At 39.1% G+C, this 13,211-nt stretch overlaps 1 protein-coding gene across 4 annotated transcripts in view; it reads left to right on the top strand.

Moving 5' to 3' along the window:
- nf1a (neurofibromin 1a) overlaps window positions 1-13,211 on the top strand; it is a 140,492-nt gene that overhangs the window by 117,712 nt on the left and 9,569 nt on the right. For all 4 annotated transcript variants that reach the window (XM_085244845.1, XM_085244844.1, XM_085244846.1 and 1 more), the window contains 17 exons: window positions 1,302-1,495; window positions 1,576-1,716; window positions 5,172-5,451; window positions 5,632-5,846; window positions 6,009-6,070; window positions 6,158-6,299; window positions 6,557-6,658; window positions 6,888-7,028; window positions 7,592-7,718; window positions 8,061-8,192; window positions 8,455-8,590; window positions 11,211-11,368; window positions 11,521-11,643; window positions 11,755-11,873; window positions 11,959-12,059; window positions 12,721-12,863; window positions 13,095-13,141. In XM_085244845.1, the coding sequence (XP_085100971.1) occupies window positions 1,302-1,495; window positions 1,576-1,716; window positions 5,172-5,451; window positions 5,632-5,846; window positions 6,009-6,070; window positions 6,158-6,299; window positions 6,557-6,658; window positions 6,888-7,028; window positions 7,592-7,718; window positions 8,061-8,192; window positions 8,455-8,590; window positions 11,211-11,368; window positions 11,521-11,643; window positions 11,755-11,873; window positions 11,959-12,059; window positions 12,721-12,863; window positions 13,095-13,141 (2,363 nt within the window). The remainder of the gene's footprint in view (window positions 1-1,301; window positions 1,496-1,575; window positions 1,717-5,171; window positions 5,452-5,631; window positions 5,847-6,008; window positions 6,071-6,157; window positions 6,300-6,556; window positions 6,659-6,887; window positions 7,029-7,591; window positions 7,719-8,060; window positions 8,193-8,454; window positions 8,591-11,210; window positions 11,369-11,520; window positions 11,644-11,754; window positions 11,874-11,958; window positions 12,060-12,720; window positions 12,864-13,094; window positions 13,142-13,211) is intronic.

Here is a 13,211-nt window from a genome sequence, read left to right as displayed (position 1 = left end):
CCATTGGAAACAAATTCCTACTTAATAGGCTTAAAGCTTTAGCTGGTGTATATGGCTCTGCCAGAGAAAGAAAGCCAGAATGGTTTTCTTCATACTTATCTGATAGGACCTTCTTTGTTAGAACAGACAAGTTCTCCTCTAACATTTCCTTCCTGACCTGCGGGGTTCCACAGGGTTCAGTTTTGAGTCCATTATTATTTTCTTTCTACATGCTTTCTTTAGCTTATTTAGTCTTTTAGTGACATTTCTTATCCATTGTATGCCAGTGACATATTCAGCTGTCATTAGCATACAATGGATAAGCTGTCATGTCTTTTAAGACTCATCTACTGGATAGGTTGTCCACCCTAATCCACTACTTAACTCAGATTGGCTCTCTATCTGTTACCTTGTTTTAAACACCAACAAGACTGAGACCGTGATTGCAGCTCCTCTTGAACTACATTCTGAAGTCAGTCAGGTTCTTGCTTCTTTCTGTCCTTGGAGTAATATTTGAGTTGCATGTAAAACCTTTGTCTGGTTCCTGTTTCTTTCATTTAAGGTACATTTCTAAATTGCAACATATGGTCTCCTCAGCTGAACTGCGTTTGTGTCATCGCATTTAGTGTAATGCTCTGTTTACCAGCTTGGACAAATCATCCCTTTTTCACCTCCAAGCTATACAAAGTGCTTCACCCAGACTGCTAACACGTTCTAGCAAGCGTGCTCACATTACTCCTGTTTTATGTTCTCTACATTGGCTCGCAAATAGATTTTAGAATTCATTTTAAAATTCTTGTTTTAGCATACAGAGCACCAAATGGCCAGGCCCCAGATTATTTATCTCAGCTTCTTACAAAATACACTGCTGCTCGTTGTCCACGTTCACAGACTCCGAGTCGGTTGGTTGTTCCCCATACAGAGCCTTTCAGCCTGTGGCACCAAGGCTGTGGATCAGTGTACCACCACAACTGTGTTTGGTTGACTCTGCTGATTCTTTAAAAAAAAAACATTTCTGTTTAATCTGGCTTTCTGTTCAGAAATGTATTTATTTATTTACTTATTTAAATTGATTAATTTATTTTAAAGCCACCTGTTAACTTTGCTGTATTTTATTAAATATTTTGTATTGTCTATTTTGGCACCTAATATTCTTGTTTATTTAGCCTGTTGTTACCTGCTATCTGTGAAAAGTGCTTAATAAATAAACTTAAGTTCATAAGTGTTTGAAGACAGGACCATTGAATATTTTTGGCAATATAGTGATATATTCTTAACATTAAAATAAACCGTAAGCTCTAAGTGCTGCTGTTCTCTTGCAGGCATCGAGCTGAAGCATCTCTGCTTGGAGTACATGACACCCTGGCTGCTCAACCTGGTCCGCTTCTGTAAGCACAATGACGATGCCAAGCGCCAGCGGGTCACTGCCATTTTGGACAAACTCATCACCATGACAATAAATGAAAAACAGATGTATCCCTCTATCCAGGCTAAGATCTGGGGCAGCCTTGGCCAGGTAAGTTTACCCAGCCCCTCAGCAGCTAAATAAGTACATGTGTCTCTTGGATTCTGGCCTTCTAACCATCTCACCTTCAGATAACAGACCTGCTGGATGTGGTCTTAGACAGCTTTATTAAGACCAGTGCCACAGGAGGCCTGGGTTCCATCAAAGCAGAGGTTATGGCTGATACTGCAGTGGCTCTAGCCTCAGGAAATGTCAAATTGGTCTCCAACAAGGTGAGAGCACATTGGCAACTAATACACACAGAAAATAATCATGTTGAATCATGTTGCAACTCGTGGAGAGGATTTAATGGTATTGATGATGGAAAGTGACTTGGGTTCTGTTAAATGAGCAGAGCAGGTTGTTTGAGTAAACAACTGATCAATTAAAGCGGTTGTAAAAACCATCGCATTATGTTAAACAGGACAAATCCTACATTATATTTCATACAAACACATATGCTCATTATCCTATACATTTTAATATACATAAGAAGTGGACGAAATACTTTATTTTCATAAAGTAATTACTTTTCTTTACAGAACTTTCCTTCATTGCCAAATATCAAAATCAGGTGAAAAGGAGAAATTCAGTAATTACATACTGTTCCCACTAGGGGCATTTCTGTGCTGATTCACATCTGTTACAAAGAATATTGAAAGAGTTCTGGAAAAATATAAAACAATAAACGTCCATCAGAAAGAGAGCTTATATATTCTTCCACTTGGGGAACTGCAATGCACTTTCCTGCCATTTGTCAAACTCTTCTGTTTCTGAGCACTGTGCTTTTATTATCTGTGTATGCTGCATTGTGTTATGCAATATATCACAATGCGTGGCAGATATATATCAATATATAGCATTATTAGCCTTATGCACATCAACTGAGCCAGCTACCCACTGTCTTGAAACTACAGACAGTAGATATGGCACAACGGGGCCAGGGCATGATAGCAGTACCCTATCATGTACTGGCCCACAAATTTAACATCAAACCTTCTAGATATAGATATTTACACATAGACCGACACACACAAACCCTGACCTGGTGTTAACACTTCTTAATAGACTCACTTCTACTTGGTCCAGGTCAGCTCATTTGGTCATGGTTAATAAAGGATATACTATGTTTAAATTATGGATTAATGATTAATGCTTTCAGGCTGCAAGTTTAAAACGTGCTTCTGTGCTGCAACTGGATCTCATACTCTACGTTCTAGCTATGTGTGCTACAGTTTTCATTTAGAAGAACAGCTGTGCGTAAAGAGCAAAATTTCTCTGCCAGCTACTGGTCAGTCGAAACAGAGAGCCTGTAGTTCAGGACAGAAAAACAAATCAACAAAAAGCCACCACATCATGTGGCCTAAAAGCAGAAATGCACATGGACATGAGCCAAGGCAGCTGACAATTTTTTGCCTTTGTTATGTTTCCACACTGACAACCACAGTGGCCACATGACTTGCATCTTTGGGTTGTCTATCAAGTCCCAATTCAGTTCAGTTCAAGTTTATTTATATAATCAAATCACAACAACAGTTGCCTCATGGTGCGTTAAATTGTAAAGACCCTACAATAATTGTCCCACAGTTTTTAACATCAAATCTTTGGTGGTCAAAGGTTACAGTGACAGTGTCCCTTAAATTCTTAATTTTTTTCTCTTTACATCTCAAAGAAATCTCTACAAATTTGGCCAAAGTCTTTAGACTTCAGGAAAAAATCATTAGATTTTGGTGGTCAAGGGCATACTCCTACTCCTACACAGAAACCTAAAATATAAAATATATTTAAATGTTAAAGTCAGTTAATAATTACTTACATACTGATGGAAGAAATAAATCCAGCTGGGATTCACTCTTGATTTGTAGAAGCTAAAGAGACAAACTCATCTAATCACTATCCATTATCTGTGTGCTGTTGTTCCAAATCCAAGCTGCTGTTTGGATAAACAAACACAATATACACAGGCAGACACAAAAGAAAACCCAAGGCCCCCTGGCTCCGATTATAGCAGACACCATCACTGCACTCAATAGTGGCCATTGTGAAGACTGTTGACTAAGAAAAAATTGATCTTTGAGTTGTAGTATTGTTTTTCTCTGCAGGTCAGTTTGGTCTTACTAAAGTATTGTACTGAATTTGAAAAACGATATATAAAATTGAGCATTGTACATAGCTATTAGACGTCTTACTTGAGTCTTTATCCTGGTGTTATCTGTAGAGTTACAGCATGATGTCATGGCAGTACAGCCTACTGGACACAATGGCTTCTTGTTTGCTGTTCTTGAACTCTTTGTCTCCCAAAACTTGAATAAATGCCATTTTCTAACTGGTTAGAATAGCTGTATAGTCCAGTATGTCAGCTTCATAACCAAAATGATTATTAAGGGTCATGATTAGTATTATTAGTTTACTAGTGATACATTTATTATTAAGTTTGCATTTCCTCTTTAGTGTTGCCTTTATTGGCTCTGGTTAAGCACTCCTATAAAACCATGATTTTACTTGTACAAAATTTTACTTGAGTTCAAAATTTTTGAGAAGTTATTATTAGCTTACGCAAGGAGATACATCTTATAAGGCCTTAATGTACGTTTGTGGTTGTGTAAGGATAAAGCTTTTCTACCATTTTCTTTAAATAATCGTTTGATCGCTTGAAATTTTAAAAACCAGCAGGAGGAAGTGGCTTTCAATGACATTTCCACAGTCTTCTACGGAGAACATAGACATTCACAATCTGATTGAATATCATGAGTAATGCCCCCAGTAAACTTTTTCCAGTTAACCCCTGTGGAAGTCGTCTTTAATACCGTAGCTTCTTAGAGATCGGGTGTGGTGTGAGGATGTGCTCTTCTCTGTTTTCTTTTTTCTTTTTTCTTTATGCTCATAAAGTCTTGATAATGACAGAAACTGCCCTTCTAGAAAAATAGAAGAAAATAAAGTGTTTGATGTAAGGCATGCATTACACCCAACAACTTTCACAGGCACTTAGTAACTGTACTATTGTACAGATGCATTAAGCTGGAAAAGGCAACACATTTCTAAAAACGGTTTCTCACGTGGAGATTCCATCTTATGAATCTATGTTGCACAGCCTGAAGGTCTGCAGGGGAGACGAGGAGGATGAGGAGAGCCCATGGGACTTCCTCTGAGCAAACATTGGATAGTTTTTCATGTCATAAATCAGATCTCATATGCAATACAGTACATTTTACTATTGGGGACTAGATTTCCACTCATTCTTATCGTAACTGTTCTGCTCCTGTGAGTTATTATTTTATTCTATAACAAATTCTGATACCTGCATCAATAACCCTGTACCAACAGACCAAGCTTTATTTATTTGTTTTTTCAACTTTCAGTTGTGAAAAATGGGTGAAAATAAGCAACAAAAAACTGCAAAAGGTTATGTGGCTAGCTAACATCTGTATTCATGTGTCCACTGTAGAAAAAACAATGAATAATAATGGTGTTAATTGAAGGACGCAACTGAGGCAACGTTCAGATAATAGCATAAGTGACACCTTGAACTCGGTGACATAATGCTTAGAAGCAGATGCAGCAAACAATGAGCCGAAGCTTCGGAGAGAATAAGGACTTGATCCTGACCTTTAACCCAAATGAGATGCTAAGACATAACCTAAATTGGACATGCTAGACATAATGATTCTACACCTATTCTTTGTGGTAGGTCATTGGGCGGATGTGTAAGATCATCGACAAGACGTGTCTGTCCCCAACGCCAACACTGGAGCAGCACCTGATGTGGGATGACATTGCCATCTTGGCTCGCTACATGCTCATGTTGTCCTTCAACAACTCTCTAGATGTGGCAGCCCACTTGCCTTATCTGTTCCATGTGGTAACCCTGCTAGTAGCCACTGGGCCTCTGTCCCTCAGGGCCTCCACTCACGGTTTGGTCATCAACATTATCCACTCCCTCTGCACCTGCTCTCAGCTCAACTTCAGTGGTGAGGAAGTGTTTGTTCATTTATTTTCTTCTTTATTGGTCAGTGAATAATGGGAGGTATCTTCATAAAGCTAGATGCATGAGTTTGCATGGCGTGCAGGCACACAATGGACACACAAAACATAAAGCGAGTAGGCTACTGTGACCTGAAAAAAGAACCATGTTTTTGTGTTGAATACAGAGGAAACAAAGCAGGTTCTGAGGCTGAGTCTGACTGAGTTCTCCCTGCCCAAGTTCTACCTGCTGTTTGGCATCAGCAAAGTCAAATCAGCCGCTGTGATTGCCTTCCGCTCCAGCTACAGAGACCGCTCATTCTCACCAGGCTCTTATGAGAGGGAGACCTTTGCACTGTCCTCCCTCGAAACCGTCACTGAGGCCTTACTGGAAATCATGGAGGTCAGCTGAGAAAATCAGGATTTTTACATGTTTTTGCTTTTTCTCTGCCTTCCTACTACCCTTATTCGTTTAATAAAAAGTTATTATTATAAAATTGACTGTTTGTCTAATTACTGTATTTAGTTTATTAAATACTGATTGAGTTATGTGTTTTTGGTCCAGGCTTGTATGAGGGACATACCAAGCTGCAAGTGGTTAGACCAGTGGACAGAACTTGCACAAAAGTATGATCTTCTTGTGTTCTATTGCTTTTCATTCAGTTGCATAGATTTTCAGTGTGGAACAGGTATTTATTTGTCTTTGGATTCCAGGTTTGCATTCCAATACAACCCATCTCTTCAGCCCAGAGCACTGGTGGTGTTTGGCTGCATCAGTAAAAGAGTGAGCCATGGCCAGATCAAGCAGATCATTCGAATCCTAAGCAAGGCTAGCCCTCTGCTCAGCATAGACCGGGTGAGGGCCTTGAGTCATTTACCATGCAGTCTGATCCGTGAACAGAACGTGTGTTTCAGTCCTTTACGTGTCTACATAGACGTTTGTAGAGTAAAGCTGCTTCACATACACCTGTGAATTTTACTTCACTGTCTCTTTGACTTCTTTATTCCGTGTATTGTGTACGGTGTAAACGGTAACATTTAACTGAAAAATTATGTTTAACATTTTGTTCTTCTTCCTTCTTTTTATTTCACTCACTCTTCTTTTCGTTTCAGGGTCTAGAGAGCTGTCTGAAGGGGCCAGACAATTACAACAGCCAAGTATTAATAGAGGCCACAGTCATTGCTCTGACTAAGCTACAACCTCTACTCAGCAAGGTATTCAACTAGTATAGATCTACTTTTTGTCACAGTTGGGAAACCTTTCAGAAATTCACAATTCTGTTCAAAATCAAATTGTTTCAAACTGTTTGATCTTTTCCTTTCTTTTCAACTTGGTAACTCTGTACATCATATTGTTATAAAGTAAAACCTTATTGGCTCTTTGTTTATCACTATCCCCTTTGTAATATTAATTAAATTTGTCTTTATTTGTTTAATCTCCCAGGAATCTCCCATGCACAAAGCTCTGTTCTGGGTGGCAATAGCTGTGCTGCAGCTGGATGAAGTCAACCTTTACTCAGCTGGAACGGCCCTGCTGGAGCAGAACCTCCACACTCTGGACACAATGCGTGTTTTCAATGATAAGGTAAAAAGCATTATTTACTGCCTTTTCATTCCTGCAGTTGTATATTGTTTGAATTAAAGACCATCCATCGGGTGACAATCTACTTTTTGCTTTGTATATGTATAATTTAGTTTGTAACAATGCCCAGGAACATTGTTTATGTGAATATGGCTAATAACTTCAGCTCATCCACTGTAGGCACGCTTTGACTTTAGAAAAGTGGGTAGTGGTGATGGTAAGCAACCAGATGACTGCAGTGTTTCTCAGGTTTCCCTCTGTGATCAGGTTATTGAAGTGAACGTAAACACACTCATTTATAAGACAGTCAGAATATCGTCTGGCACTGCACATCACCCATTACTTTTATGTAGAACTTCTCTGACAGGAGCTAAAAAACTGATTGGTCTTTTTTGTATGTTAAATGTCTTCAAGAATCTAATAAAGAGATATTTGATTCAGTATTTAGCACTAGACTTCCATCATGTAGCCAAAAGTAACATCTGTGTGCAGGAAATATATTGTGGCCATACATCGACATGGCCATTGATAAGGAGTCTTTTTTTAACATATAATTTGTCCTGCAGAGTCCAGAAGAAGTATTCATGGAGATCAGGCGTCCTTTAGAATGGCACTGCAAGCAGATGGATCACTTTGTCGGACTCAACTTTAGCGCCAACTTTAACTTTGCACTGGTGGGCCACCTACTCAAAGGTAAACTGGTGTGTCATGATTCTAAACACTTGTTTGTAGATATTTAGTCTGCAAAAACACAGTTAAACAGACACACAAATCTGCTGTCAGTGTGATTTTAGAAATGAAGCTTCAGAATATGTACATAGGAAGTGCTATGTCTAAAAATGGCTGTCTGCATTTAACTACAGTATCTAAGAAAGGAAGTCACACAGCGTGACTGTGAAAAGCAACGCGTTTTATTATGTGTGTGGGTTTGTCCCCCCTCAGCACTATATTTTGTTTTATTGTTTTTGTACACAATGACATTTCCATTGCCGTCTGTCTTTCTGTTTCTCAGCATGTTTTATACATGTCTTTCAGGCTACAGGCACCCATCAGCCACCACAGTCGCAAGGACAGTGAGAATCCTTCACACACTGTTGGCTCTCATCAGCAAGCATCTGAAATGTGACAAGTTTGAGGTCAACACCCAGAGTGTGGCCTATCTGGCTGGTACATAAGATGTTCAGTGTCGTTTTACTGCAATTTTCAGCACTTTCACACATTTGAAATACCTTTCATTTGCTGGATATTTGAGGTCATCATGTGATGAAGTTGAGGAACTTGGGTAGTGTTTGCTAACTCAGATATCAGAGGATCTTAGCATTAATATTGAACCAATGTCTGAGCTGTTAACCCTGCGTAGTTGAAGTGGTTTGGATGTGCCCTTCTAACAGCTATGATATCGTAACTAACATTTTGTTGTTTTGTGTAGCACTACTCACTGTATCTGAGGAGGTCCGAAGTCGCTGCAGCCTCAAACACAGGAAGTCACTGTTAATTTCTGACCTCTCCATGGACCCAGTTCCTATGGACACCTTCTCAAGTCATATGACTGATCCTACGTGCAGGTGAGCTCATTAAAAGACAATAAAAACTAAGGACAACAAACTACGGTGGAAGTTAGTTAAAGAGCATCAGTCTGCTCACTGATGCTTCTGTTTTCAATAGTATTCTACTTGTGCTACACCAAATGTGTGTAGAGATGCTTGGCCTCCTTAAAGCTGATGATGAATAAATAAATAAATACTTTAATAAGACAATTTGAAACAATAGTTTTACTAATAATGTATACATTATTATAAAATGCTGTAAATTGCCTGCTGTGAACCACCTGTATTTTTTGTATTATTTTTTAAACTTTTCTTCTGTGCTCTGCACATCTCTGTCAAATCACTACAGTAATTTTAAAGCCAAAAATAAACTTTTACAGACAGGTAAGCCCAAGAAGGCCAGTGACTTCTGAATTCTGTCCCAAATATCACTTGCTATGGCTGGCTATAATTTTAACACACATGCACAGTTCTCTGTGGAGGAATCATTGGCAGAAAGTATTTTTGAACACTGTGTAAAGACAATCATCTTCTTTGCCATCGACTTGGGGAACATGCAATGTTAAAATGAGGGATTCTTGCTTTTCGTATTTTAATGCTTGTTGTTCAGCTGCTGCACTTCATTTGTATTACATTAAAACTATCGTCACCTCTTAATGAGGAAATAAGAGCCTTCCTTCTTCAAACAAGTAGCAAACTTTGTCTGTCTGTGAAATATGCAGAAGTCATTTGTTTAGTTTCTTTTTTTAGGTCTGCTCATACAAAGAAAACAGTTTTCAGTGAATAGATGCCTTCATGGAAACTCCGACATCAGAAAATCACAATTGTCGTTTTCAACTAAAACCAATCATTTGTTTCAACAAAATCAGAATTTTGAGCAGAAAAAAACCTTAAATTTATATTAGTTATATTAATATTGTAAAAGAACCCACCCATCACTTTACTCACACTCTAGATCTTGTTTTAACATATGGCAAAAAAAAAAAAACCCTGAACATTTAACAGTGTTTCCTGAAAACCCTCTTTTGTCTGATCATTTCCTGATTTAAATTTACAATAGTTGGTTACACAGCAGTGGGGAGTAGGTTTCTTCACAGTAGATGTCTTTCTGAAAGCGCTGTAACTAAGTTTAAGAATATAATCCACCCACTGTTATCATCTTCAATGCCCTGTACCAACACAGAGCAGAGCAGCTACCTGAACGCTACCCCAACAGAGGTCGATTATCTTGTTAATAATTTTACCTCCTTACTATCATCATCATTGTTTATTTATATAGCACTTTAAAAACACACAAGGCTGACCAAAGTGCTGAACAATAGATACTATGTATGACACTGGGTACTGTAGCTCCTGTGAAAAATAGTATCTCAAACCAGAAGTACCTGACTCCGTGGTATAATTCTCAAACACGCAGCCTAAAGCAGATAACTCATAAGCTGGAGAGGAAATGGTGTATCACAAATTTAGAGGATCATCATTTATCCTGGAGAAATAGTTTGTTGCTGTATAAGAAAGCCCTCCACAAACCTCGAACATCTTACACACATTGAAGAAAATAAGAACAACCCCAGGTTTCTCTTCAGCACTGTAGCCAGGCTGACAAAAAGTCAGAGCTCTACTGAGCCAACCATCCCTTTAACGTTAACTAGTAATGAATTCATGATTTCACAAATAAAATTTTAACCATTAGAGAGGAAATGACCCATAATCATCTCACAGATGTAACATTATCTCTGTGCTTGTCTTGCTAGACCTCCGTTCGGCGTTCAATGTTGACCATAATATTCTATTAGAAGAATTAGAGTAAGCTGTAGGCATTACAGGTACTGCGCTGCAGTGGTTTGTATCATGTCTATCTAATAGACTCCAGTTTGTTGTAAATGGAGAGTCCTCTTCACACACTGAGGTTAATTATGGAGTTCCACAGGGTTCTGTGCTAGGACCAATTCTGTTTACATTACACATGCTTCCCTTAGGCAGTGTCAATTTGATGTTAAAGTGCAATCCAGAATCTAAAATGACTACAAAACTTTTAACTGGTGGTTATACCCCTTTCAGCCAGTGTCCCTAACACGCATTTCAGTTTAGGGCCAGTTAAAATTATTTCAATTTTTTTAATTAAGGCTTAAAAGGTTTGCAGTAACTGATTTGTTAATGTCAGTTAAACACAATGTTAGAGACTTCAGGACAGGTCATATTGCAGGGTACACTAAATCTGAGAAACGGAGTTATGACAGTAGGTTTAACAGCTTATTGACACTTGATTGGATTTTGTTCTCCATTTTATCCATCTACTTTTCGTGTGTGTGTGTGTGTGTGTGTGTGTGTGTGTGTGTGTGTGTGTGTGTGTGTGTGTGTGTGTGTGTGTTGTCGGTGTTGTTTTGTTTGGGGTTCTTTTCTCCCATCATGGCACGGATATGTTTTTTGATTGCGGCATCATTTCATGCTCTATTCCTGTAAGTATTAGTTAGTAGTCCAATGTTTAGTTTCATGACCAAAGATAGAACCACAATTCTGTTTGGTTAGTTATCTGTCATTAGGGACAGTTGTCCACCTTCCTCCATTGTGGAATTTCTAGGTTAAAAATGAGTTTGTAACCTACTTGCTAACAATTGTTCTGTTACTGTCCTCTCAGAACTTTGAATGAGACTCAGCCGTGGACATCACCTCAGGTTTCAGAGCGCTACCTTTCAGCTCATTATCCAACAATGGGCCAGATTAGCCCTCGAACACGCAAGTCGATGAGCCTCGACATGGGTCAGCCTTCACAGGCCAACACCAAGAAGCTCTTGGGTATGTCCAATCCCTCAGTTTTTGTTACATCTGTCAGTCTTTCCTTAGAAGGACCCCCCGAATATCTGTGTTAAATCGCCACATTTCAAGTCTTCTGTGTGTGTGTGTGTGTGTGTGTGTGTGTGTGTGTGTGTGTGTGTGTTGTTGGCTAGGCACCCGGAAGAGCTTTGATCATCTCATATCAGACTCCAAAGCACCAAAGAGACCAGAAATGGAGTCAGGCATGACTACCCCTCCAAAGATGAGGCGTGTAGCAGAGAACGACTATGAGATAGGTGAGAGTATAGCACAAGGTATTGATCCTAGCACATCCTTCTATGTTTGATATGATTCTGAAGTTTGTTCAAGAACATATTCTATGTGATACCTGATTGTTGTAATTACAGAGACACAGAGAATTGGAAACTCTCACCTTCGCAAGGTGTCTGTATCAGAGTCCAATGTTCTGCTGGACGAGGAGGTGCTTACCGACCCAAAGATCCAGGCTCTGCTGCTCACTGTGCTGGTGAGGAAACACACCATACAGCTTACTTTATATGCTGTTACCTTTCAGTTCATGTTCACTTTTCACTCTTGTTGTTGTTTTTCAGGCCACCCAGGTCAAATACACCACTGATGACTTTGACCAGCGGATTCTGTATGAGTATTTAGCTGAAGCTAGTGTTGTCTTCCCAAAGGTTTTTCCAGTTGTGTAAGTAATGAACATGTCTCGTCCTGGTTATCTTGAGGTTTACTTTTTTTGTTTGTTTGTTTGACCTGAAAAATGTGACCTTTGAATTTTTCAGATATTTTTTGAGTATAAAGGTAAAGTCTTCATGGTTATAACTGGGACCCAATATAAGCAGACAGGATCAAATGGCTGCTGCCAGTCTTCTGTTCTTGTTCAGATTAGGTGAAATTATCCTGGGATATTTTTGGACAATGGTTGATTTTCTGTAGTGGTAGGTCAGGCTTCATTTTGCTCTTAGATAGGGAAGCTTTCCAATCCAATACTTTGCCAATCCACCCCCAGACTCATTAAAGAGCCATTGTTCCATATAGGATGCAGCTTGCTCAGTCTTTTATCTGAATGGTTATCAGCGCCTTCTAACCAATATTTTCAGTTAAAATGTTGGTTTTAACAAATATATCCTACATCAGAACAGACGAACTCTGCTATAGGTGTTCGCTTCACTAAGATTTTATAATGCTGGGAGTTATTTCTCATTTTTACACTCTTTGTGGTAATTGTCAGTGAAAATGTACCTCGATACTTTCAATTAGCAGTAAAACCCTTGAGCTTTTTAAAAGGCTAACTTGTATAACCGCATAACCATGTGCCCCAATATTGTTTTCTCTGTTCACCCTCTCAGCCACAATCTACTGGACTCCAAGATCAACACTGTGCTATCCATGTGCCAGGATATCAATCTCCTGAACCCTGTCCACGGCATTGTCCAGAGTGTGGTGTACCATGAGGAGTCACCCCCCCAGTACCAACCTTCCTATTTACAAAGTAAATTGATTTACAAGCTCTACATGCCAGCCTTCCTAGTTTTGCACTTAGTTATGTCACCTGATGCTGACAGGTACTGAAAATGGATAGAAGCTTGTAGATATTTATTCACTGAGTTGTCTTCCCCCGTTCTTAGAAGCTAAAGAAAAAAGAAGACAATTGGACGTCTTTAACTTTATGAAGATGTTTCACTACTTTCATTCCCTTCTCTTCCTTTCTCTCAATTCACAGGCTTTGGCTTTAATGGACTTTGGAGGTTTGCTGGACCCTTCTCTAAGGTACAAATAACATTTTCCTCTTGTCAATTAGTTATTTTCACTTGGGCCGCTTCAGCTGCCTTGCAGTAGA

The sequence above is a fragment of the Mchenga conophoros genome, linkage group LG14 (assembly GCF_057382185.1).
Source record: "Mchenga conophoros isolate Kocher_MC1m ecotype Shallow Benthic linkage group LG14, M_conophoros_male_GT1.1, whole genome shotgun sequence".
Classification (NCBI taxonomy): domain Eukaryota; kingdom Metazoa; phylum Chordata; class Actinopteri; order Cichliformes; family Cichlidae; genus Mchenga; species Mchenga conophoros.
The sequence above is the reverse complement of the archived record's forward strand: the minus strand, read 5'-3'. Positions and strand labels throughout refer to the sequence as shown.